At 41.4% G+C, this 26,231-nt stretch overlaps 1 protein-coding gene across 1 annotated transcript; it reads left to right on the forward strand.

The window, feature by feature from the left end:
• Nucleotides 1–10,268: 10,268 nt before the first annotated feature.
• On the forward strand, nt 10,269–25,198 carry dnajc11a (DnaJ (Hsp40) homolog, subfamily C, member 11a). Its single transcript, XM_061903176.1, has 16 exons — nt 10,269–10,427; nt 14,049–14,178; nt 14,307–14,380; nt 17,978–18,079; nt 18,859–18,987; nt 19,111–19,233; nt 19,337–19,410; nt 19,498–19,687; nt 19,884–19,969; nt 20,064–20,180; nt 22,372–22,527; nt 22,643–22,712; nt 22,861–22,918; nt 23,622–23,764; nt 23,873–24,002; nt 24,779–25,198. Exons 1-16 carry the CDS (start codon nt 10,356–10,358, stop codon nt 24,802–24,804), a joined length of 1,680 nt encoding a protein of 559 aa, XP_061759160.1. The 5' UTR covers nt 10,269–10,355; the 3' UTR covers nt 24,805–25,198.
• The last annotated feature ends 1,033 nt before the right edge of the window (nt 25,199–26,231 follow it).

The following is a 26,231-nucleotide window of genomic DNA, read 5'->3' on the forward strand; positions in this document are numbered from 1 at the left end:
CACTTTGGCAGATCCTTGCACAGAAATGTTAACCTTGCTAGCAAACAGAACACTTTACATAGCTGAAGCGTTCCTCAAGGTACCCTTTAAATCCTCTCCTTTTAATCAGTTACACATTTTTTCGTAGCTAAGGTGTCACTGTACTATAGCTTGTTTACTTCAGATGCAGTCAGTAGTCATTTGCTCAACTATCTTAATTAGTAGTTGTTTTTTAAGGTTCCATTTTAGTGCCTCTCCTTTTCATAATTTTGGCTACACAAATGGTGGCCCGCAAGTTCAGTTAAAAAAAACCTGTGAGACTTTCTAGACTGCTGTCATAGAGATGATCTTTGACTAGCTTTTTTGCAGAAGGTCCTTAAAACAGCAGTGTTACTGTAACTCTGACAAAATAAATAGTGTAAACCAAAATCAGATATCTACTGTAAGATGATATTCTCCAGAATATACAAAATACGATCAATAGTAAAGGGAGAAGGGTCACACTCCAGCTGGACCTAGCCTGGACTGGTCACCCACCAATAACAGGGCACATATACTTTATAGATAAACAACCTGAAACACTCATACCTATGGACAATTTAGTCTCCTTATAACCATCCATCCATCCATCCATCCATCATCTTCCGCTTATCCGAGGTCGGGTCGCGGGGGCAGCAGCCTAAGCAGGGAAGCCCAGACTTCCCTATCTCCAGCCACTTCGTCTAGCTCTTCCCGGGGGATCCCGAGGCGTTCCCAGGCCAGCCGGGAGACATAGTCTTCCCAACGTGTCCTGGGTCTTCCCCGTGGCCTCCTACCAGCTGGACGTGCCCTAAACACATCCCTAGGGAGGCGTTCGGGTGGCATCCTGACCAGATGTCCGAACCACCTCATCTGGCTCCTCTCGATGTGGAGGAGCAGCGGCTTTACGTTGAGCTCCTCCCGGATGGCAGAGCTTCTCACCCTATCTCTAAGGGAGAGCCCCGCCACCCGGCGGAGGAAACTCATTTCGGCCGCTTGTACCCGTGATCTTATCCTTTCGGTCATGACCCAAAGCTCATGACCATAGGTGAGGATGGGAACGTAGATCGACCGGTAAATTGAGAGCTTTGCCTACCGGCTCAGCTCCTTCTTCACCACAACGGATCGATACAACGTCCGCATTACTGAAGACGCCGCACCGATCCGCCTGTCGATCTCACGATCCACTCTTCCCCCACTCGTGAACAAGACTCCTAGGTACTTGAACTCCTCCACTTGGGGCAGGGTCTCCTCCCCAACCCGGAGATGGCACTCCACCCTTTTCCGGGCGAGAACCATGGACTCGGACTTGGAGGTGCTGATTCTCATTCCGGTCGCTTCACACTCGGCTGCGAACCGATCCAGTGAGAGCTGAAGATCCCGGCCAGATGAAGCCATCAGGACTACATCATCTGCAAAAAGCAGAGACCTAATCCCGTGGCCACCAAACCGGAACCCCTCAACGCCTTGGCTGCGCCTAGAAATTCTGTCCATAAAAGTTATGAACAGAATCGGTGACAAAGGACAGCCTTGGCGGAGTCCAACCTTCACTGGAAACGTGTCCGACTTACTGCCAGCAATGCGGACCAAGCTCTGACACTGATCATACAGGGAGCGGACTGCCACAATAAGACATTCCGATACCCCATACTCTCTGAGCACTCCCCACAGGACTTCCCGAGGGACACGGTCGAATGCCTTCTCCAAGTCCACAAAGCACATGTAGACTGGTTGGGCAAACTCCCATGCACCCTCAAGAACCCTGCCGAGAGTATAGAGCTGGTCCACAGTTCCACGACCAGGACGAAAACCACACTGTTCCTTCTGAATCCGAGGTTCGACTATCCGGCGAAGCCTCCTCTCCAGTACACCTGAATAAACCTTACCGGGAAGGCTCCTTATAACCAAACTTTTTTTTTTGGATCGTAACCGAAAAAAACCCAGGCACAACAAAAACATCCACTAAGAGTCTCTAACCTGAATATTTTGACTGTGAGCCAGACGTGCTAGGCCACCATGCACTCTCCTTCCCACCACAACATGGTTCAACATGGCTCATGGTTGATGCATGTACATAGTCTACTATACTACGAGGTGCTATTAGTAACTAACTGTAGTACCTCACCTCTATCTCAAAACAAAGTCTCCCACTAAAATGAATTGAAATCAATTTAATTGGTGCTTGTACAGCCACCGGCACAATTGTAACATTTAACATGTTTTAAAAAATTACAAGACAACTTTAAGATAAGAAATACTGTATTAAACAATACAATAGAACATACTGTAGTATACAATAGGTTTATGAAGTAATGTAGTATTGTACAATATTTATATTGGAGAGTTGACTTTTACGGTATCTTTTTCCAGCTGTTTCTCTGCCACACACACAGAAACAGGTTTTTCCCTATTGTTATGTAGATAAATATCGGCCATTTAGATGTTATTGTGACATCATTGACTGGCGTTAGACTAATTTTGCTTCAGTATGGTGCAGATTAGCAGTGATACCTTTAAATTTCGTTGGCTACACACTTGGTCATTTTTTTCTTTTTTTTTTTTCTTCAGTTCAATGAAAATGATCAGTTTTTTTCTTTTCAGCTGCGTCCTTCCCACTCACTTAGCCTCGTTTTCCAACCATGAGAAGGAGTAATGTCGATCTCTAGCTTTAAGTTAATGTTAGCGAGTAAGACCGGATGTTTTGAGCGGATTTTACATTGTTCACTGTGACAATTTTTAGACCAACTGGCAGGACGCTTGTAACTCAAATTTTTGCTTGCAACTTAAAGCATAACAATTAGCCGAGAGACAACTTTTATCTCAAAACACCCTGAAATTGGACCACTTTTGAGTTGCGGTACCACTGCGTATGGTCCACTATCACCATGGTTCCAAATGTACTAAGCGAAACGTAAACCACTTTGGGTTGGTCATTGGTTGAGCAAATTCATCATCACTGGGTAATTGTGACTTTTAAGGATACATTAAAGACACAAACACACATGCTGACACGAGCTTATCCTGCTGTGATTGTTTATTTACTACAATCGTCTCTTTTGAATACAGTTTTCTTCTTTCCTGCTACATGTTGAATAGTATTCATTGTTTTAGTAATTATTGTCTTTGTGTCATCTTTATTCAATGCAATAGTTTTGTGAGTTTTGGTGTAAAGCAGTAAATCATATCAAAATAAAGGTAAGCAGAGTTGATAACTGAATCGTGTGCAGATGCAGCAGTGGACTGTGCAGAATGACCACTGCTAGCCTATATGACCCTGAATACTGTAGGACATGTGGTAAATGGTAAATGGGTTTTACTTAAATAGCGCTTTTCTACCTTTTTAAGGAACCTTAAAGCCCTTTGACAATATTTCCACATTCACCTATTCACACACACATTCACACACTAGTGGTGGGAGCTTCCATGCAAGGCGCTAACCAGGCCCCATCAAGAGCAAGGGTGAAGTGTCTTGCTCAAGGACGCAACTGATGTGACTAGGATGGTAGATGGTGGGGATTGAACCAGTAACCCTCAGGTTGCTGGCACAGCCACTATCCCAACTGCGCCATGCCGTCCCCAGACAATATAGACAATTTGTTGATTATTACTAGGGCTGCGAATCTTTGAGTGTCCCACGATTCGATTCAATATCGATTCTTGGGGTCGCGATTCGATAATACATCGATTTTTTCGATTCAACGCGATTCTCGATTCAAAAACGATATTTTTCCAATTCAAAACGATTCTGTATTCATTCAATACATGGAATTCAGCAAGATCTACCCCAGTCTGCTGAAATGCTAGCAGAGTAGTAGATTTAAAAAAAAAAGCTTTATTAATTATAAAGGACAATGTTTTATCAACTAATTGCAATAATGTAAATTTGTTTTACCTATTAAACGAACGAAAAATATGACTTATTTTATCTTTGTGAAACTATTGGACACAGTGTGTTGTCAAGCTTATGAGATGTGATGCAAGTGTAAGCCACTGTGACACTATTGTTCTTTTTTTTTTTTTTTTTATAAATGTCTAATGATAATGTCAATGAGGGATTTTTAATCACTGTTATGCTGAAATTATAACTAATATTGATACTGCTGTTGATAATATTCATTTTTGTTTCACAACTTTTGGTTTGTTCTGTGTCATGTTTGTGTCTCCTTTCAATTGCTCTGTTTATTGCAGTTCTAAGTGTTGCTGGGTCAGGTTTGGTTTTGGGATTGGATTGCATTTTTATGGTATTGCTGTGTAGTGGTTTGTTGGATTGATTAAAAAAAAAAAAATTTGATTTTTTTTTTTTAAATGAGAATCGATTCTCAATTGCACAACGTATTCAATTCGATTCGTATTCAAATTGATTTTTTCCCACACCCCTAATTATTACGTATACATATCCGTATAACAAGAAAAGTGCGGACCATCACCACGTTACTAGTGGCCACATGAGTAGTCTACCAGGTAATTCGCTGGTTCATGTGATACAGGGTCATTTTTAAGATAGAAGTTGAGAATTAAATTTCCAGTGCCAACTCTGACCTGTCAAAGTATTATTTAGATAAATAGTACTTTATTGATTCCTTCAGGAGATTCCCCTCAGGAAAATTAAACATTTGTATTTTATTGTATTGTATGTTTGTATATTCTGATGTTGTGGCTCTCATCAATGTATAAATGAGATGCTAACTTTCCTTCCATGGGTACGTCAACATCGTTAATCATTTTGTGAATTGAAAGATGTGTGAAAAGCACTTAAAAAGTTGGAAGGCACAATGTAAATAAATGCCATCTTTATAGCACTAATGATGAGGATTTTGGAGCAAAAGGGATCTTTTGTTTCATCACTGTGCCTTCAAGGTTCCCCTAATATTAATGTGGCACAGCTCGGCTTGACAATAGTGTGGCGGCATTAATAACTACAAGCGATCTAATTACAGATCATTGAGCTTGATACACGTTGCTGTTGGCATGCTTGTCAACTCCAGCACTTAAGGACAGCCTTCATCCTACATTAACAGGCTGTGGGCCATCGGTTGTGAAATGGTGGAGGGGGTGGTGCTGAAAGGACAGCTCCTTTGCTGCCTGCTGGCCTTGCACAGTCAAAAAAGGCTCTGCTCTTTAGGTCTTGCATGAGTTTCCTACTCATGCAAGACCTAAAGTAATCATGTGAATTATTTTCCCTCCTTCTCTAGCTCTCTTCTGGGTATATGTCCTTGTCATATGTTCCAAATTTAATGCAGATCATGTTCAGTTTATAAGATCTGATACATCTCGTTGTCTCATTGATCAGTAAGCTGTAGAATGAAGCACATTGAAATTAAGGGATGAATAAGAAGTTTTATTATATTTACCATGTTACTGAATGGCAAGACGGCAATTATGGTGCTGCTGTAATAGCTGCTGGTTGCAGGAGCTCTGTGCTCTTGTGTGTCCTTGTTTGTGTTCTTGATCTCTCTCTTGTTTTCATGTTTTTTTTGCATCTTGGTTTGGGGCCCTTTTGGGACCGTGCAACAAGAGGTGGCAGTTTTGTGACTTCTGCGCTGCTTTTTGGTGCTTTTTTGGGATACACCTCGGGGGAGCCTTTTGGCCATGTTTGCACTAGAGACCAACAGCTGGCAAGGAGCAATCGGGGGAGATGTGGAGGAGGAGACGGAGCTGCCGAGCTACAGTAGCTCTGAGCGTCGGGATGGCCGAGCATCACGGAGCCCTGGCTTAATGAATTTAGGGTTCCCTGTACTTATTCTCTCTCATCCGCGTTAACTTGACATTGGCCGAGAGCCAATGTCCACTTAGAGGACGGAGTCGACTCACTTGGTTACTTTGGGACGGCGTGGCGCAGTGGGAGAGTGGCCGTGCGCAACCCGAGGGTCACTGGTTCAAATCCCACCTAGAACCAACCTCGTCATGTCCGTTGTGTCCTGAGCAAGGCACTTCACCCTTGCTCCTGATGGTTGCTGGTTGGCGCCTTGCATGGCAGCTCCCTCCAGCAGTGTGTGAATGGGTAAATGTGGATGTAGTGTCAAAGCGCTTTGAGTACCTTGAAGGTAGAAAAGCGCTATACAAGTACAACCCATTTATCATTTATCATTTATTTGTTGGGTCTGTTCCTGGTAAGGCAACAGTGGTGTATTTGGGTATTGAAATAATGTTTTTGCTTTGTTGTTAAAGGGGAACATTATCACCAGACATATGTAAGCGTCAATATATACCTTTATGTTGCAGAAAAAAGACCATATGTTTTTTAACCGATTTCCGATCTCTAAAAGGGTGAATTTGGCAATTTAAACGCCTTTCAATTGTTCGCTGTCGGAGCGAAGACCGTTCACCCGTGACGTTACAATGGGAAGCAATCCACCATTTTCTCAAACACATTACACACACAAGTCAAATCAGCTCTGTTATTTTCCGTTTTTTCGACTGTTTTCCGTACCTTGGAGACATCATGCCTCGTCGGTGTGTTGTCGGAGGGTGTAACAACACGATCAGGGACGGATTCAAGTTGTCTAACGTGGGGTGTGCATCGATTAGCACGGCATGCTAATCGATGTTACCATGGCAGAAATGGCAAGAATGTGTGGCTATCCTGCGACACTCAAAGCAGATGCATTTCCAACGATAAAGTCAATGAAATCACAAAGGTGAGTTTTGTTGATGTTATTGACTTACGTGCTAATCAGACATATTTGGTCACAGCATGACTGCCAGCTATTTGATGCGAACATGCTATTTAGGCTAGCTGAATGTACATTTGTAGCTATATTTGCATCCAGCCTTTCTCTCCACACACATTTAATGCCAAACAAACACTTACCAATCGACGGATTTAAGTTGCTCCAGTGGTCAAAAGATGCAATCGTTGGTTAGAAGGCGATCGCCGAATAGCTTCAATAGCTATTCGCTCAATAGCTTCACTTTCTTCTTTAATTTTGTTTTCGCTATCTGCCTCCACACTCCAACCATCCATTTCAATACATGCGTAATCTGTTGAATCGCTTAAACCGCTGAAATCCAAGTCTGAATCCAAGCTAATGTTGCTATATCTTGCTGTGCTATCCGCCATGTTTGTATTGGCATCACTATGTGACGTCACAGGAAAATGGACGGGTGGATTTACATATAGCGAAAATCAGGCACTTTAAAGCCTTTTTTCGGGATATTCCATGATGGGTAAAATTTTTAAAAAACTGCGAAAAATAAAATAAGCCACTGGGAACTGATTTTTATTGGTTTTAACCTTTCTGAAATTGTGATAATGTTCCCCTTTAAGTCTATATGTGTAATCTTATGTGCGCAATATGTATTATCGATTGCTATTTTTCTTGTGTGTGTTGTACTTTTGTAGCTGTATGGAGAAATTGTTCCACTGAGGTGACATCTGGTTGAATCAGCTGTTTGGCCTTTTTAATGTATTTTAGTCCTTTTTGTCCTTTGATGTTTCCAATATTGTTTTCATGTGTGTTTTCACCTTATTTTGAGGACATTTTGTAGCATTACAACCATATAATTTCCCCAGTGTGGAATGAATATCCTATCCTATCCTATCCTATCCTATCCTATCCTATCCTATCCTATCCTATCCTATACTATACTATCCTATCCTATCCTATCCTTTCCTATCCCGTTCTATCCGGTGGGCTGTGCTGCCATTATCAACATTTTGCACTGAAGAATTGCCAAATACTATGACTATGCGGACATAGTTTATTTTAATACCTATAATTAAACCCTTAAACCTCTTAATGTTTTGTTAAACACCCTTGGTAGATTTATTTTAAGTTCTCCAAACAGAACTCATCACTGTCATTTTAACACCCAGCTCACAACTGGCTCCATCCTGTCAAGCGATAGCTGTACCGCTGGTTTCTATTTATTTTCAAGTGTATTTATTTTAATCTACCAGCATATTTGAAATGTTTTCTTGTGCCCTTTACATCATCCTACTCTCTAAGACACTATCAATAGCCTACATTTACTGTCCCTACTGTGTCTAAAGAGCTGGCCTGGAGGTCCTTTTCTTTTAGAGCCCCCTTTGACTGGAATCATTTGCCTGTCTCTCTGAGGTCTTTATCTACGTCTCTTTTTTGTTTATCATAAAACTGAACGCCACTGTATGTAGTATGTCCTTGGTTAGAATTTAATTTAATAATATTATATTTATTTTACTGCATTATATTTTATTATATCGTAAATATTTTAAATTATTTCAGAGTTGTGTGAGCTGAGAGGTATCTGAGCAAAATTAATGATCCATCAATCAATCAATCAAAGTTTATTCATCCATCCATCCATCTATTTTCTACCGCTTGTCCCTTTCAGGGTTTCGGGGGGTGCTGGAGCCTATCTCAGCTGCATTTGGGCGGAAAGTCATGTGCACCCTGGACAAGTCGCCACCTCATCGCAGGGCCAACACAGATAGACAGACAACATTCACACTTTCACTCACACACTTTAAGGCCAATTTTGGTGTTGCCAATCAATCTTTGGACATGGGAGGAAGCCGAAGTACTCGTAGGGAACCCACACAGTCATATAGCCCCAAATCACGGAAGCCACAACGACATCCTCAACTCAGATCCCACATCAGAGCAAAAAAAAACTAAACCCAATGGGATCACAATCAGAAAACTTGGAGAGGACGCCCGGGCGACCAGTGCAATGGACGTCAAGTGGATCTAGTTCATAGTGTGAGGGTCCAGTTTCCAGTGGGGCCAGCCGAAGATCATCTTGAGTAGAGACAAGTCAGCAGCCCAGAGAGGTTTTCCACTGATGCACATTAAGTGGTCCATCCCGGGTCCTGACTTTGAACAGCTGCGGTCCCCTAATCTGTGCCCCCCACCCCTCTCCACGAATGATTGTTTGTAATTGTTTGTTGTGTAACTTGTCCTGTGTTGTACTGTATTGTGTTAGATTTCATTTTAAATGCCCCTTGAAAACGAGATGCTGCATCTCAAGGGGTTTTCCATTAATACAGTGGGGGCAAAAAAGTATTTAGTTAGCCACCGATTGTGCAAGTTTTCCCACTTAAAATAATGACAGAGGTCTGTAATGTTCATCATAGGTACACTTCAACTGTGAGAGACAGAATGTGAAAAAAAATCCAGGAATTCACAATGTAGGAATTTTAAAGAATTTATTTGTAAATTATGGTGGAAAATAAGTATTTGGTCAACCATTCAAATCTCTCACTGATGGATGGAGGTTTTGGCTCAAAATCTCACGATACATGGCCCCATTCATTCTCAATCGTCCTGTCCCCTTAGCAGAAAAACAGCCCCAAAGCATGAGGTTTCCACCCCCATGCTTCACAGTGGGTATGGTGTTCTTGGGATGCAACTCAGTATTCTTCTTCCTCCAAACACGACGAGTTGAGTTTATACCAAAAAGTTCTATTTTGGTTTCATCTGACCACATGACATTCTCCCAATCCTCTGCTGTATCTTCCATGTATCCATTTTGGTATAAACTCAACTTGTCGTGTTTGGATGAAGAATAATACTGAGTTGCATCCCAAGAACACCATATCTACTGTGAAGCATGGGGGTGGAAACATCATGCTTTGGGGCTGTTTTTCTGCTAAGGGGACAGGACGATTGGTCCGTGTTAAGGAAAGAATGAATGGGGCCATGTATCGTGAGATTTTGAGCCTAAACCTCCTTCCATCAGTGAGAACTTTGAATGGTTGACCAAATACTTATTATCCACCATAATTTACAAATAAATTCTTTAAAATTCTGACAATGTGAATTCCTGGATTTTTTTTCACATTCTGTCTCTCACAATTGAAGTGTACCGATGATGAAAATTACAGACCTCTGTCATCATTTTAAGTGGGAGAACTTGCACAATCGGTGGCTGACTAAATACTTTTTTTCCCCACTGTACATTCTAATACATAATGTCAAATATCCATAATAATAAAAGTCATATCCAAAGTAAAAAAAAAAAGGTTTGAATTGTATTAAAAGCACAAGCTGAAGCCATCCATCCATCCATTTTCTATTGCTTGTCCCTTTTTCGGGTCACGGGGGGTGCTGGACCCAATCTCAGCTGCATTCGGGCGGAAGGCGGCGTACACCCTGGACAAGTCGCCACCTCATCACAGGGCCAACATAGATAAACAGACAACATTCACACTCACATTCACACACTAGGGCCAATTTAGTGTTGCCAATCAACCTATCCCCAGGTGCATGTCTTTGGAGGTGGGAGGAAGCCGGTGCCAAAGAGCAAAAATCGAGTACACGCATATGAACGATGCTGCGGTTACACTTCCAAAGCACAGAGAGGCGATAGAGTCTTATGGAATGCCGTTGAGTAACCCAATGGATGGTTCGAAGAAGAAATGACCGGGTGTAAACATGGCGTCTGCCTTGGACGATGATGAGATATCAAGTGATGATTACTATTCTCTTCTAAATGTCCGGCGAGAGGTACATTACGCATGTGTCTTGTGTGGTGCTGTAGCGGGCAAGCAAGTCCAAGCTATTCTGTTCGCGCCACCAAATACTTCTAGTCCATTCTTACACGTGCTATGTAGTTCAACGTTAGCTCGGCGGCTAGCTTGTGACCCTCGACATTGATGTCTAGGGTCCATACACACAAGTTTATGGGGAATTATCTTACTCTGAGTAATACATCGCTCAACAACCCCACGTCAAACAGTATTCGCTACACTAGTTTAGTGGGTGTCACAGGTCTCAAATTGTAGTTTACGAGTTGTTTGGTGAAGTGTGCACATGGCTAATGCTACCATGGGTAATATTGTTGTAGGCACAATACCAATGTGAGCAATTAGCAAAATGCGCAACCGCATTTTGCACATTTGTATAATGCGCAATCTTTTTGCTAATTGCTTCCAGCTATATATTTGAATAATTTGTGGTGCACATTTTGCAAATCAATGGGCGCAGATACATGTTTTTGTTGTCAAAGTAATTTATTAAATACTTATGTAAATCTATTCATTTGTAGTCGGGACAATATAACTGAGTATTGCCCTCAAATCAGTCCAACCCTAACCTTAACCACTATACAGTGAACATCCACGACTAAACAACTGACTAAACTACTACCACAACTTTGTTTACTATTTATAAAATATAATAATGTAGGGTTACTGACTAAACCATCCAAAAAAGCTTGTCTTAAATCTCGTCTTGTGATATGCAAATTGCTTGCGCACAATGGAAATGACGTATAATTTGCAAAGTGCGCGAGATTGGTGAAATGCTTACAACAGTTACACCTGGATTTACAGCTTAGGTTAGACTTTCATGTCGGGATCGAATGTCTGCATTTGTCTTCCTTTTACTGTTTTATTAACACGACTATACCTTGGGCTTGATGCTGTCGTTAAACATTAGAAAAAGTAATATTTGCATCAGGTAAATTCCGCGTAGGGCTGGGCGATATGGCTTTTTTTAATATCTTGATATTTTTAGGCCATATCGCGATACACGATAAATATCTCGGTTTATGCCTTAGCCTTGAATGAACATTTGATACATATAATAACAGCAGTATGATGATTGTATGTGTCTACATTAGAACATTCTTCTTCATACTGCATTAATATATGCTACTTTTAAACTTTCATGCTGAGAAGGAAATCACAACTAAGTCAATTGACCAAAACTGTATCTATTAAAGTTATTAGCAGGTGACATTTCAAATTATGCTACGTATTAGCGATCATGCTACTTTTGGTAGCAATGCTTGTGCCCCACGCTTGACAAATTAAAGTTGTCTATTCGACATATTCCCACTCGAAGCCAAACCACCGCCAGACGATGGACCCCCTGCTGTTTTTCTTGGGAATTAATTTTTCCTTCATTCGCACCTTCTTTCTCTTGTATTACCACTCGCACGGCTTCGCTAGCATCACAGCTAACGTTACCCAGTCTGTTGCCTCTTTGCTCTGTGAGGGCGTATAGGTATGTGACGTATGACGTGACAGTAGGGCTGGGCGATATTTCCTTTTTTTAATATTGCGATATTTTTAGGCCATATCGCAATATACAATATATATAACGATATTTTGCCTTGGCCTTGAATGAACACTTGATGCATATAATCACAGCAGTATGATGATTCTATGTTTGTACATTAAAACATTCTTCTTCATACTGCATTAATATATGCTACTTTTAAACTTTCATGCAGAGAGGGAAATCACAACTAAGTCAATTGACCAAAAGTATATTTATTAAAGTTATTAAGCAATGGCACAAACATTCAAGTCATTTCCAAAATATAAATTGCAAGATTGTCAGAGACATTTTAAGTGCCAAATAAAAATGATCTGCATAATAGGAAATCAAATAGTATTCGTCCTCACTATGGGGTAGGTTACTAAGGTTATGAAATTCTCTTCATTGTCTAGCGAGTGACTTTTCAAATGATGCTACATATTAGCAGTAATGCTACTTTTTATAGCGACGCTTTTCCCCCCCACACTTGACAAATTACGGTTGTCTGTTCGACATATTCCCACTTGAAGCCGAACCACCGCCAGACGATGGAAACCCTGCTGCTTTTCTTGGGAATTACTTCTTCCTTCATTTGTTACCAGATCCGCAGCATCTTTCTCTCATACGGCTACGTTAGCAGCTAACGTTAACCACGCCGCTAGCTCTCCGCCCTGCGAGGGCGTGTATGTGACGTGTGATGTGACAGTTTGTGACAAATGTGCGCCTGCTTGTCTGCGAGGAGACACAGGAAAGAGCAAGGAGAGCCTGAAGTGTACACCCGCAGCTAAAAGTCCTGCGTGAGAACGTATACTCGAATATTACGATATCGTCATTTTCTATATTGCACAGAGACAAACCCGTGATATATCGATATATACGGTATATCGCGATATAATGTATGTATCAATATATCGCCCAGTCCTACGTGACAGTATGTGCCGTGTGTAAGTTTGTGCGCTTACTGTCTGTGAGAAAGAGACACAAGGAGTGGGAAGAGCCTGTAGTGTAATGCCCGCAGCTAAAAGCAACTGCGTAAGAATGTATACTTGAATATCATGATATAGGCATTTTCTATATCGCACAGAGGCAAACCCGCGATATATCGCGTATATCGATATATCGCCCAGCCCTAATTCATCGTGAACTGCTCTTTTATCCTGTACGACCATGAATCGATTAATGTGGACCCCGACTTAAACAAGTTGAAAAACTTACTCGGGTCTTATCATTTAGTGGTAAATTGTTCGGAATATGTACTGTACTGTGCAATCTACTAATAAAAGTTTCAATCAATCAATCCAGCTATTGCAATGAAATCTCGTTATTTTCTTTACTGTAAAGTTCAAATTTGAATGACAATAAAAGTAAGTCTAAGTCTAAGATAAATTCACCGTAAACTGTTCTGTTTAGACAGGTCCTATTTCTAAAAAAAAATAAAAATTGTTGGGATTTTTGATTCCATCCATCCATCTTCTTCGGCTTATCTGAGGTAGGGTCGCGGGGGCAGCAGCCTAAGCCGGGAGACCCAGATTTTCCTCTCCCCAGGCACCTCGTCCAGCTCTTCCCGGGGGATCCCGAGGCGTTTCCAGGCCAGCCGGGAGACATAGTCTTCCCAGCGTGTCCTGGGTCTTCCCCGTGGCCTCCTACCGGTTGGACGTGCCCTAAACACCTCCCAAGAGAGGCGTTCGGGTGGCATCCTGACCAGATGCCCGAACCACCTCATCTGGCTCCTCTCGATTTGGAGGAGCAGCGGCTTTACTTTGAGCTCCCCCCGGGTGGCAGAGCTTCTCACCCTTCTCTAAGGGAGAGCCCCGCCACCCGGCGGAGGAAACTCATTTCGGCCGCTTTTAACCGTGATCTTGTCCTTTCGGTCATAACTCAAAGCTCATGACCATAGGTGAAGATGGAAACGTAGATCGAGTGGTAAATTGAGAGCTTTGCCTTCCGGCTCAGCTCCTTTTTCACCACAACGGATCGATACTTTTGATTCCAATTCCAACAATTGATTTCTGAATAATTTTCAAAATATGTAATTTTAAATTACTCATTTATTCTCACGCTGTCTTTAATGTGGCGCTTCAGGCAACGCAGGATGAACTGAAAGCTGCGTACAGGCGTCTATGTATGCTCTATCACCCAGACAAACATCGGGATCCAGAACTAAAGCGACAAGCAGAGCAGCTCTTTAATCTTGTACATGAAGCTTATGAAGGTAAGTTTTTTCAGTACCTTAATGTGAGTCCATCAACTGACATGTTGATGGATAGGTACATACCTCAAGCAACACTAACGTTAATACATCATTGACCTTCTTGACTTGACTGTTGTATGTCTCCCTAGTGCTCAGTGAGCCGCAGGCACGAGCAATCTATGACGTGTATGGCAAGCGTGGACTGGATGTGGAAGGATGGGAGGTAAATCTATTTATTCATCAAAAAAACCTGCACAGTGGTCTTGTGATTAGCGTTTCTGCCCTGAGATCAGTAGGTCATGAGTTCAAACCCCAGTCGAGTCATACCAAATACTATAAAAATGGGACCCATTACCTTCCTGCTTGGCACTCAGCATTAAGGGTTGGTATTGGGGGTTAAATCACTAAAATTATTCCAAGGCGCGGCCACCGCTGCTGCGCACTGCTCCTTTCACCTCCCAGGGGGGGAACAAGGAGATGGGTTAAGTGCAGAGGTTAATTTCGCCACACCAAGTTTGTGTGTGACAATCATTGGTACTCTAAATTTTTAGCTTTTAAATCTAGGGTTGTGCGGTACACTGGTATCACAGTTATTGCCAGTATATTTTCAAAAGACACATTTATTTAAGACCATTCTGGTATCTTTTGATGCGTCTTTGTTATGGGTGTTGGTGGCCGGGGGGATGCACAGCAGGCACCGTAACTCGGGCGACTGGTGGGTGCAGGCGGTGGCTCCACTTTATTGACTGTAGGTAACGCAAGCCGATGTAAATAATAAACAGAACAGCTGTCAGAGTTAACAAAAACAACCACTGCTAACAGCTAAAGCTAACAACAACAGTTTCGCTGAAACTCTCGCAGAAGTCACACATCACTTGGTAACAGACACTGCCTTTTTAAAGGCACACACACGTACGCACACTTTATTACTCTTAAACTTCTCTCAACTGCATAGGACATACAATGGGGCAAAACATTATTTAGTCAGCCATCGATTGTGCAAGTTCTCCCACTTAAAATGATGACAGAGGTCTGTAATTTTCATCATTGGTACATTTCAACTGTGAGAGACAGAATGTGAAAAAAAAATCCAGGAATTCACATTGTAGGAATTTTTAAGAATTTATTTGTAAATTATGGTGGAAAATAAGTATTTGGTCACTTCAAACAAGGAAGATCTCTGGCTCTCACAGACCTGTAACTTCTTCTTTAAGAAGCTCTTCTGTCCTCCACTCGTTACCTGTATTAATGGCACTTGTTTGAACTCATTATCTGTATAAAAGACACTTCCTGCCACAGTCAGACTCCAAACTCCACTATGGCCAAGACCAAAGAGCTGTCAAAGGACACCAGGAAAAGGATTGTAAACCTGCACCAGACTGGGAAGATTGAATCTACAATAGGCAAGCAGCTTGGTGTGAAAAAATCAACTGTGGGAGCAATTATCAGAAAATGGAAGACAAACAAGACCACTGATAATCTCCCTTGATCTGGGGCTCCACACAAGATCTCATCCTGTGGGGTCAAAATGATCATGAGAACGGTGAGCAAAAATCCCAGAACCACAAGGGGGGACCTGGTGAATGCCCTGCAGAGAGCTGGGACCAAAGTAACAAAGGTTACCATCAGTAACACACTACGCCGACAGGGAATCAAATCCTGCAGTGCCAGACGTGTCCCCCTGCTTAAGCCAGTTCATGTTCAGGCCCCTCTGAAGTTTGCCACAGAGCACATGGGAGAATGTCAAATGGTCAGATGAAACAAAAACAGAACTTTTTGGTATAAACTCAACTCGTTGTGTTTGGAGGAAGAAGAATACTGAGTTGCATCCCAAGAACACCACACCTACTGTGAAGCATAGGGGTGGAAACATCATGCTTTGGGGCTGTTTTTCTGCTAAGGGGACAGGACGATTGATCCATGTTAAGGAAAGAATGAATGGGGCCATGTATCGTGAGATTTTGAGCCAAAACCTCCTTCCATCAGTGAGAGCTTTGAATGGTTGACCAAATACTTATTTTCCACCATCATTTCGAAATAAATTATTTAAAATTCCTACAATGTGAATTTCTGGATTTTTTTTTCACATTCTGTCTCTCACAGTTGAAGTGTACCTATGATGAAAATTACAGACCTCTGTCATCATTTTAAGTGGGAGAACTTGCACAATCGGTGGCTGACTAAATACTTTTTTGCCCCACTGTATATTTAAAGTTTTTTTTTTCAAGTAACAATTACTTTCCCTAGTACTTAATTACAATTATTAAACAGTAGTTTTATTAGAATTAAATTACTGTTTTCTTTAAGTAAGGAGTAACTATAATAATATTTTTTTAAGTAATTTTCAGAACATAGGTAGTAACAGTCATGTGGTGTGGAGCTCAAACGAAACACTTTGCACATTTTGTTTAAAATACCCTTATAATATTATATGACCTAAAAATACCGGGATATCAGTTGTGGTTCATATCACCCTGCCCTGATCAAATCTTTAATTTTCAAGCGTGCCACGTAATTTGTGTGATACATTTCTTAAGTTGACAATTCACAATAAATACCCTTAACCCCGGATTTCCACTGGACGCGTTACGGTTACTGAACGGCACCACCACGTAACGTGTCCGCCATCAGGCAATCCCCATTGAATTATTGTCGCGGTTTCGCTGTGCAGCGAAATAACTAAGAATCCTACAAGATTTCGTGAATTCGGGGAGTTGTAGTAAAGCAAACCACAAACAGTTTTTTAAGTCCTTCAAAGGGAGCAAAATCAAACTTATCTCTGTCCTGTCACTCAAGATAGATAACGGCTGCTGAATTCCAACACCGCGGCACGTTTCAAGCTTTGCTGTCCAATAAAAACCAAGGGCACTGACTTGACTTGACACGTGGAAAAGACAACAGTTTTGTCTTGCAAAACAGCAACTTTTTTGTCGTTGTTGTTGCTACGAGCAACGACTACAGTTTTTAGAATCTATTTGTTTTTAACAGTCTTCTTTCAATATACTGCACTTTGTTTTCAATGTGAGTTGTATTTATTATTCGACCCTTGTCAAAGGGGAATTTTCTTCTCTTTTGGAACAGATAACATTTTATCTATCTATATCTTCATCCATCTATCCCTCCATCCATCGCGAGCATTCTACACACTCACACTCCCGGTATCAGCTGGTATTTGACCGGGGCCCCGAAATAGCTGTCCAGGATATGTCTGTAATATGATTATTTGATTTCGGATCTGCAGAATCAGCATATCCTCATACATTTGTGTCTACGAGTTGAAATTGTGTCTGAAAACCTTTGACAAGTTGACTTCATGTCCGTCTTTGCCCATTCGGACGTTTCAAAGTGTAAAATACATCCTAAGTTGAACACTATTTATTTGTGGAAGTAATTTGGATTACTTATTTTGTGTTAGTGCATGACTTTCTGTGCTACACAAGCAGATTTAAGCTACATTGATCTGCCATGTTGTGCCGTTTGGCAAATATGGAATCTTTGCGTATATTTAGCACAGGGATTAGGTTTGGCACTGGCAGGGCGCCACCGTCCGTGCACACAGGGGAAATCAACACATTAACCTAAATGGGAACTTAAAAAGTCAGTCGCTGTGGCGGTATCGTTCCACAGCCGTTAGGCATCCAAAGGAAATCCCGGGTGATAAAAGTTTGGCTTTTATGGAAAACCTCAGATTAAAATTCTTATTTCAATTTTGTTTTGCTGTGCCAACTCTAAAACTATTAACTCACTGCATTAGCTGTATAGTAACAATAACAAATACATTATGTATTTGAGAATAAAAAGGCACATGCTGTTCTACCAGGTGGTGGAGAGGAAAAGAACTCCCGCAGAGATCAGAGAGGAGTATGAGCGGCTTCAGATAGAGCGAGAGGAACGAAGACTGCAGCAAAGGACCAACCCAAAGGTATAGCCAACGGTTACCAACTCAGCTTATCTTGTCTCTTTTTATAGAGCTTTCTTGTGCATATTGTAGTGATGGGTAATTGAGGCCTAAGTGAGTGTACTGCACACTCACTACCTATACTGACACTGCACTGATATCGAGTTAGTGTTTCATAATGGTCGTCCGCCATAAGATTGATTTAAAAAATAAAAATATTTCACCTGGAAATAAAATAAAATATTTAGCAAATATAATTTATTTTATTTTATTTTTTGACAAATAGCTACTGTAAGAAATTAAATCAAACGCGCATTTCTAGTCAATGAGCCAAATAGTAAACTAAAGAGATTGATATTTACTGTATTTGGCGCCTTTAGATCAAAAATGACGGCACACATTTTTCTTAGTTCCCTTTAGATCAAAGATGGAGATGAAAACCTGTGTCTTCTTTTAGCACCAACTGCCACTTGTGAGCCAAAATAAGCGCTTCTTGATAAACACAGTAGGGCACTTAAGTCAAAAGACAAAGCAGCTACACGTTTTGTTTTCTTCAAGTAACACATCGAGGGACACAGTATCTCTTCCTGTGTTTCATAAGGCATTGATGCTTCCGTAACATTTTACCCGTCACTAACATGTTGTACTCTTTATCTACCTAAGGGCTTTAGTTGATTTTGATTGACATTTGACCCTAAATTGCTGGCATTGAATGTATCCTTTTCAATATACTTCTTTTTACAGTCCACACTCCACCAGTATCAACTTTTAACACTTTCTCTCACCCATGTATTTATTCAAAGGGAACTATTAGTGTGGGCATTGATGCCACTGACCTCTTTGATCGTTATGAAGAGGACTATGGGGAAATGGATGAAGGAGGCATCCCGCATGTGGAAATCAACAAGATGCACATATCACAATCCATTGAGGTGAAATTTAGTGCCAGATTGCACTCTTGAGATTTGTGTACTTGTTTTTGCAATATTACTTCAGCCACATAACTACATGTAAAGGCTTAACCAGGTTTAGCTGTACTATGTATTCTTCTGCAGGCCCCTCTTACCACAAATGACACAGCCATCTTATCCGGTTCCTTGTCCACACACAATGGAAACGGAGGTGGGACTATTAACCTGGCCCTGAGGAAAGTTACCTCAGCTCAGGGTTGGGGGGAGGTATGCTGCTCTTTATTAAGTATAAAGGCAATTTTTCACATTCCTTGACTGACTGTCTGATGACAGCCATGGTAAAGTGATCATATATTTCCTGTGTATATAGATAGAGCTTGGTGCCGGGGACACACATGGACCTCTGTTTGGAATGAAGGTGTTCCGCAATTTGACACCTCGGTGGTATGTCTGAATTGTTAGAAAAATATGTGCACTAATAATTCAAAAAATGGACAACTTTGTAAGTTGTCTTGTTCTGCTCTACCTCAGCTTTGTGACAGGGCAATGTGGGCTCCAGTTTTCATCTCGAGGTGTGCGTCCTGGCATCACCACAGTGCTGGCTCGTCACCTCGACAAGAACACAATGGGCTACCTACAATGGCGTTGGGGGATCCAGTCGTCCATGAACACCAGCGTAGTCAGAGACACCAAGAGCAGCCATTTTACATTCGCAGTGCAGGTTCGGTGTGTGTGTGTGTGCGTGTGTGCGTGTGTGCGTGTGTGCGTGTGTGCGTGCGTGCGTGCGTGCGTGCGTGCGTGCGTGCGTGCGTGCGTGCGTGCGTGCGTGAGCGTGTGCGCATGCGTGCGCGCGCGCGCGCATTTCATCTCCAGTTGCCTGCCCACAATGAGCCACAATGTTCTCCTACACTATGCAGCTTGGCATTCAACACACTTTCATGATGATGAGTTACCAGTATAAGTTCCAGGATGAAGACCAGACAAAAATTAAGGGCTCAATAAAGTATGTGCTCTAAGCATCATTTTCAGATTTTTGAGAGAGTAATAAAGAACAATGTCAGTGGTTATTCTGATTCTGAGTTGTATCTGTGTTGCAGGTCTGGTTTCTTTGGAACCGTGGTAGAGTATGGTGCTGAGAGAAAAATCAGTCGACATAGCGTTTTGGGGGCCACCGTGAGTGTAGGGGTGCCCCAAGGTGTATCGCTTAAGGTCAAGTAAGTGCTGCTTTTATTCATTTAAAGCTGGGCCGTATAGAAAAGTTTGCCACTTTTGTAGGTCACAATATTTCAACCAATATTTAGTTCAGTAGTTTTAGGTTATTGTTAAAAGGTAACTGCATTTTTAGGTTGATCGGTAACACTAAATTGGCCCTAGTGCGTGAATGTTGTCTGTCTATGTGTGTTGGCCCTGGGATGAGGTGGCTACTTGTCCAAGGTGTACACCGCCTTCCGCCCAATTGTAGCTGAGATTGGCGCCAGCGCCCCCCGCGACTCCAAAAGGGAATAAGCGGTAGAAGATGGATGGATGGATGCATTTTTTAGGGGATTTTTTTTTCTATCATTCACAATCCCAATGTGAGACAAGAACACGTTTTAAATTAGTTTATGCATTTTAATTTGTAATATACGACATGTTGTAGACTGTTAACATTGAAGCTAATGGCAGTCATCTATTGCAGTGGTCCCCAACCACCGGGCTGCGGCCCGGTACCAGTCCGCGGACGGATTGGTACCGGACCGCACAAGAAATTATAAATTTTTTAAAATTATTAAATCAACATAAAAAACACAATATATACATTATATATCAATACAGTCTGTAGGGATATAGTCACATGATTGTATTTCTTTATGAATCTGTTACACCCATAAAGCCCTCAAAAACATAAAGAAATTGCCAACAATACCCCATTTACATGTCTGCACATTAACCAAGTATTAGCCTCATTGTTTTTTGTAAGAGGTAACACAGAGGAACTACTTCAAGCAGCTCCTTGATCACAAAAAGGTAACTGGCTACTGCAGTATTGACTTCCTGAGCTGGTGATTTGCTGCATCGCTGTGAGGTTTGTAAAAGTTAATTCTAGATTATGAATGATGCCTCTCACCTGTACAGTAGAGGGTTGTGGCCATAAACTGAGAAGTTGGTCAACTATGAAATTCAGTTCAGACCCAAAGACATCATTGTCATGATTGGGCGGAAAACGAGAAATAAAACCATGAAATAAATATTAATATTCGTCCAATAAACTGTTATAAATGTGTGTTTTATGTATGATTAAAATCCCTTATTCAATCAATCATTTGCTTGTGTAAAAATCACTAAATTGTAACACAAACTGAATGAGGCTTCTGCATGTCCATCCATCCATCCATCTTCTTCCGCTTATCCGAGGTCGGGTCGCGGGGGCAACAGCCTAAGCAGGGAAACCCAGACTTCCCTCTCCCCAGCCACTTCGTCTAGCTCTTCCCGGGGGATCCCGAGGCGTTCCCAGGCCAGCCGGGAGACATAGTCTTCCCAACGTGTCCTGGGTCTTCCCCGTGGCCTCCTACCAGCTGGACGTGCCCTAAACACCTCCCTAGGGAGGCGTTCGGGTGGCATCCTGACCAGATGCCCGAACCACCTCATCTGGCTCCTCTCGATGTGAAGGAGCAGCGGCTTTACTTTGAGCTCCTCCCGGATGGCAGAGCTTCTCACCCTATCTCTAAGGGAGAGCCCCGCCACACGGCGGAGGAAACTCATTTTGGCCGCTTGTACTCGTGATCTTATCCTTTCGGTCATGCTTCTGCATGTTGTGTCACTTAATCTCCTTACGTGTGTGTGGAAAAGGAGTGTGTGGTTACTGCTGTTCTGCTTGCGCAGTGTTGCTAAAATAATGTTTGCATATACAATTTTTTTCACCATGAATTTGTAGTTCGTATGCTCTAGAATTTACAGTCTGTTTATTGTATTAATGTAAGTGTGGCGTCATCAATCTTGATAATCAAATTCTAATATGGAGAAAAGAAGCTAGGGGCTTAGGTTCTGCAGTCCCAAAGCAGTACTCTGACTCACCTGACTGTAAGTGGGGGCGATTGAAATAGCAGATGCATGTCTCTACCATGTTTAACCAGCGGAAGCCAATATGTTTTTCCAAACAAATTAATAACCAACATCCATCCATTTTCTACCGCTTGTCCCTCTTGGGCTTGCAGTGGATGTTTTAGCCTATCGCAGCTGCAGTTGGGCGGAAGGCGAGGTACAAATATGCACAAGGTGTATTGTCATAACAATAACTCTGTTGTACAACCACATTTGGCAGGCAATATTTTACGGTGTCCCCCCACACAACTGAATGTCACACAGTAAAGCAGCTAGGCAAAATTTGCTTGGCAATAAATAATACAACTGACCTCCTCTCTGCAGACTAAACCGAGCGAGCCAGACTTATTTCTTCCCCATTCACCTGACCGACCAACTTCTGCCAAGTGCTGTATTTTACGCCACAGTTGGACCACTGATTGTCTACCTCGCCATGCAGCAACTCATTATACGGCCGTATGTGCGAGCTCAGAAAGAACAGTAAGAAATCCCCACTTGGAATTATTTTATGGAAGAGGAGTTGTTAAAGGAAGCCATGCGTGTATTATTAAAGCTGTTTCTTTTCCTTTAATTCCTCCTATCTATCTTTTAACAGAGACTTGGAGAAGCAGCGTGAGAGCTCAGCCTCTAACATAGCCAAAAAGAAACAGGAGGCAGAGGCTGCGGTGAGTACTTCATGGCTTCATTAGAGATGTGTTCAACAGAGAGCAAATGTCGGAAGTCTTACAACGTTCAGAAAGTGATGTCATTAATACAAATATGAAATGATTTAATCTCACATTTTGTTTTTCTTTTCTTTTTTCATCTCTCAAGGTCTTGCTCATGCAGGAGTCTGTGCGAAGGATTATTGAAGCTGAGGAATCTCGAATGGGTACGATTAGTGATGTTTAAACGATCAGCTAATTCGCAGTGTCAGGTTGTTGTTTTCAAAATGTTTTGAAACAGTTGACTATCAAAAATCCAAACATTTAAAGTTAAATATTTAATAATAATAACATTTAATGTCACATTAACTTGTGACATTAAATTAAATATTACTTAATTTAAAATTGAATGTGCTAAATTTTTTGACAGAGCAGTTTTTCATGCTGTTTGAGAAGTTTTTGTGGCAATATGGACGGCATCGTAAACAAGGTGGACTTTTTTAAGCGGAATAATTGTTCCTTTTAATCAGCATCAAGCCTCTTTTTTGACTGGCAATAACTACCACTTTTATGCCAGGCTTTGATAAGCACACTTGTAAAATATTTTAAGCAGACTAGTTAATTCCCCCAAGTAGAAGTCGGACAATTTGATTTCCAGCAAATGTAACATTTAGGTTTTAACAGTCAAGAGTGGCCTAGCAGACTTCGCACTTTTTAAAAATTTGACCAATTATCTAATGTTACAGATTTATATACTTGTGTTTTGTTAGGCACTTTTGGAATTAAAAAACAATTTTCTGTACCGTAGAACAGAAATATTGTTGGAAAGCTTTTGAATCCTAGGAATTGAGTTCCTAGGATTCAGCTCGCTCTAAAATAAAAGGAATGCATTTATTTTACACTCTTGTTTACTCCTGCCTTCTAAACCAGGTCTCATCATCCTCAATGCCTGGTATGGCAAATTTGTGACTGACAACAGCCAAAAGCATGAGAGGGCAAAGGTCATTGATGTGACTGTGCCGTTGCAGTGTCTTGTTAAAGACTCCAAACTAATCCTGACTGAGGCCACAAAGGTATAAGACTATATTATCCAAAAATGGAGATAATTGGGTATTTAAAATATGTGTATTGTTACTGTGTTTTTAGTTTTCTGTTTTTTTGTGTGTGTTTCTACATTTTAGTCAGGACTCCCAGGCTTCTACGACCCCTGCGTGGGAGAGGAGAAAAGTCTAAAGGTGCTGTATCAGTTCCGCGGCGTTATGCATCAAGTCCTATCAGGAGATGCAGAACCACTCAGGATACCAAAGCAATGTAAGTTCCTCCAACAAGTTTAAACTGCTTTAGTTTACCATGACAGAGATTGCAACAGTAAACCCTGTAACTCGAGCACACATGAAGACAATGTCTTACAAGATTGTTCCTATGGACTGAGCTGTGTAAAAAGTAAATTTGTCCCAATGATTTGTTTCAAAAGAGACCACAGCAGACAATCATAAGTATTGACCTTGTTCAATATCTACAGTAAAACCAAAACTCTTAGTGTCTGTGGGGAAAGCCTAAGCCTCCCAAGTCTTTGCACCGTGCCAGATTTGTTTTAATAGTTTGTTTAGTTAACCCTTAGTAGTACTAGGCCTCTGGATTTTGAAAAATCTTTGCATGTACCCAGCTTAAGTAGTGTGATATCATACCAGTGTGATTATCTGTATAGTGTAATCGGCCAATTCATTAAACAAAATAAATGTAACACATTAAGCAAAAAGCAACAATAGACTGACTGCATGTGAGTATTGCAAAAAGCAAATACGATTTGTTTTAGAAGTTGTGCCAAAAGGCGGTAGTATACTTATTTTGGTATCCCAGACAACATTGGGACAATCAAAATGCAAACTAATATGCACCGTACCAAATGCACCAATCTCTACTGCACAGGTGAAAACAAACACTTTCCTACTCTCTAGCAAACATATCCCATGTTACACATGAGCAGGTGACTGACAACTTTGTTTGATGCAATTAATTATTGAACATGCGATTCAAATCTACATAGCCCCCAGGTTTAACCTGTCTGTCCTCTGTCATTTTTGCAGCTCACAGGATTGACACTGACACATAGAGGTTCCTCTACTGACCAAAAAGAGACATCTTTCAGCTGTTAGAAGAATGGATTAACCTTTGTTTTAGACAAAACAGGGATACAAGTGTTTGTCACTCAAAATAATTGCATTTATCTTTGGACGTTACATTATTCAGTCAGATATGGAGAGTGGAAGAAAGTTTGAAAGGACAGTATCCACTGACAGGGTTAGGACTCATTGAAAAGAAATGTGACACCAAAATCAATGACTACCATATTTTTCTTAAACCTCTGCGGGGTACCTTTATTTTTGCTCGGGCTTGTCTTTTATGATACAGTTGTGTGTACTGAATTGTACGCAAATTGCAGTGCCTATGTGATTTAAATCATAAATGCACCTGTTTGCCATAATAATAAAAATCTGTCTCCCTCATTTTGAGTGTATTTTTCTTGCCTGATATTTGTTTTAGAGTGTGCATCATGGTGTGACTACTGTAGACCTGTGGTCAGTACTTTGAATGTTGGCCGACTACAATAACAGTTCCTCAGTTTCCAACCTAAAAACTAAATTCATATTCGAGTTTTTCCAATACTTCCACCTCCGAAAGACAAATGCTGCTAAAACAGCTTATTTTGATACTGTTTTTTTTTTTTTTTTTTTACTCATTTGTATGTCCCTCTAATCTGTTATAGATTTTCGAGCTACTGTATAAACAGAAAGCTCTCCAAGGGAGTACTTTCCATTTTTCATCATGCTTTATTGTGTACATCCATCCATCCATTTTTTACTGCTTATCCCTTTCGGGGTCGCGGGGGGTGCTGGAGCTTATCTCAGCTACAATTGGGTGGAAGGTGGCGTACACCCTGCACAAGTCGCCATCTAATCGCAGGGTATAGTTGTGGTTAAATATGTGTTCATTGATAACAGATAGTCATTGTTACCCCATGTAGTTGTAACCATCCATCCATTTCCTACCGCTTATTCCCTTTTGGGGTCGCGGGGGGCGCTGGCGCCTATCTCAGCTACAATCGGGCGGAAGGCGGGGCACACCCTGGACAAGTCGCCACCTCATTGCAGGGCCAACACAGATAGACAACATTCACAATCACATGCACACACTAGGGCCAATTTAGTGTTGCCAATCAACCTATCCCCAGGTGCATGTCTTTGGAAGTGGGAGGAAGCCGGAGTAATCAAAGGGAACCCACGCATTCACGGGGAGAACAGACTACTAATGCGTCTGCCTCACAATAAAAAGTTCCTGCAGTCCTGGGTTCAAATCCAGGACTGCAGGAACCTTTTATTGTGAGGCAGACGCATTAGTAGTCTGTTTTTATTCACTTTTTATGTGCTGTTATAACTTGAGTTTAGTTGGTGGTAATATACACACATTTGCTGTAATATACATTTTCTGCAGCATTTATAGTGCCTCTAATTACTTCCAACAGCCTCAACAATCCTACAA

This window comes from Nerophis ophidion, linkage group LG06, assembly GCF_033978795.1.
Source record: "Nerophis ophidion isolate RoL-2023_Sa linkage group LG06, RoL_Noph_v1.0, whole genome shotgun sequence".
Taxonomy (NCBI): Eukaryota; Metazoa; Chordata; class Actinopteri; order Syngnathiformes; family Syngnathidae; genus Nerophis; species Nerophis ophidion.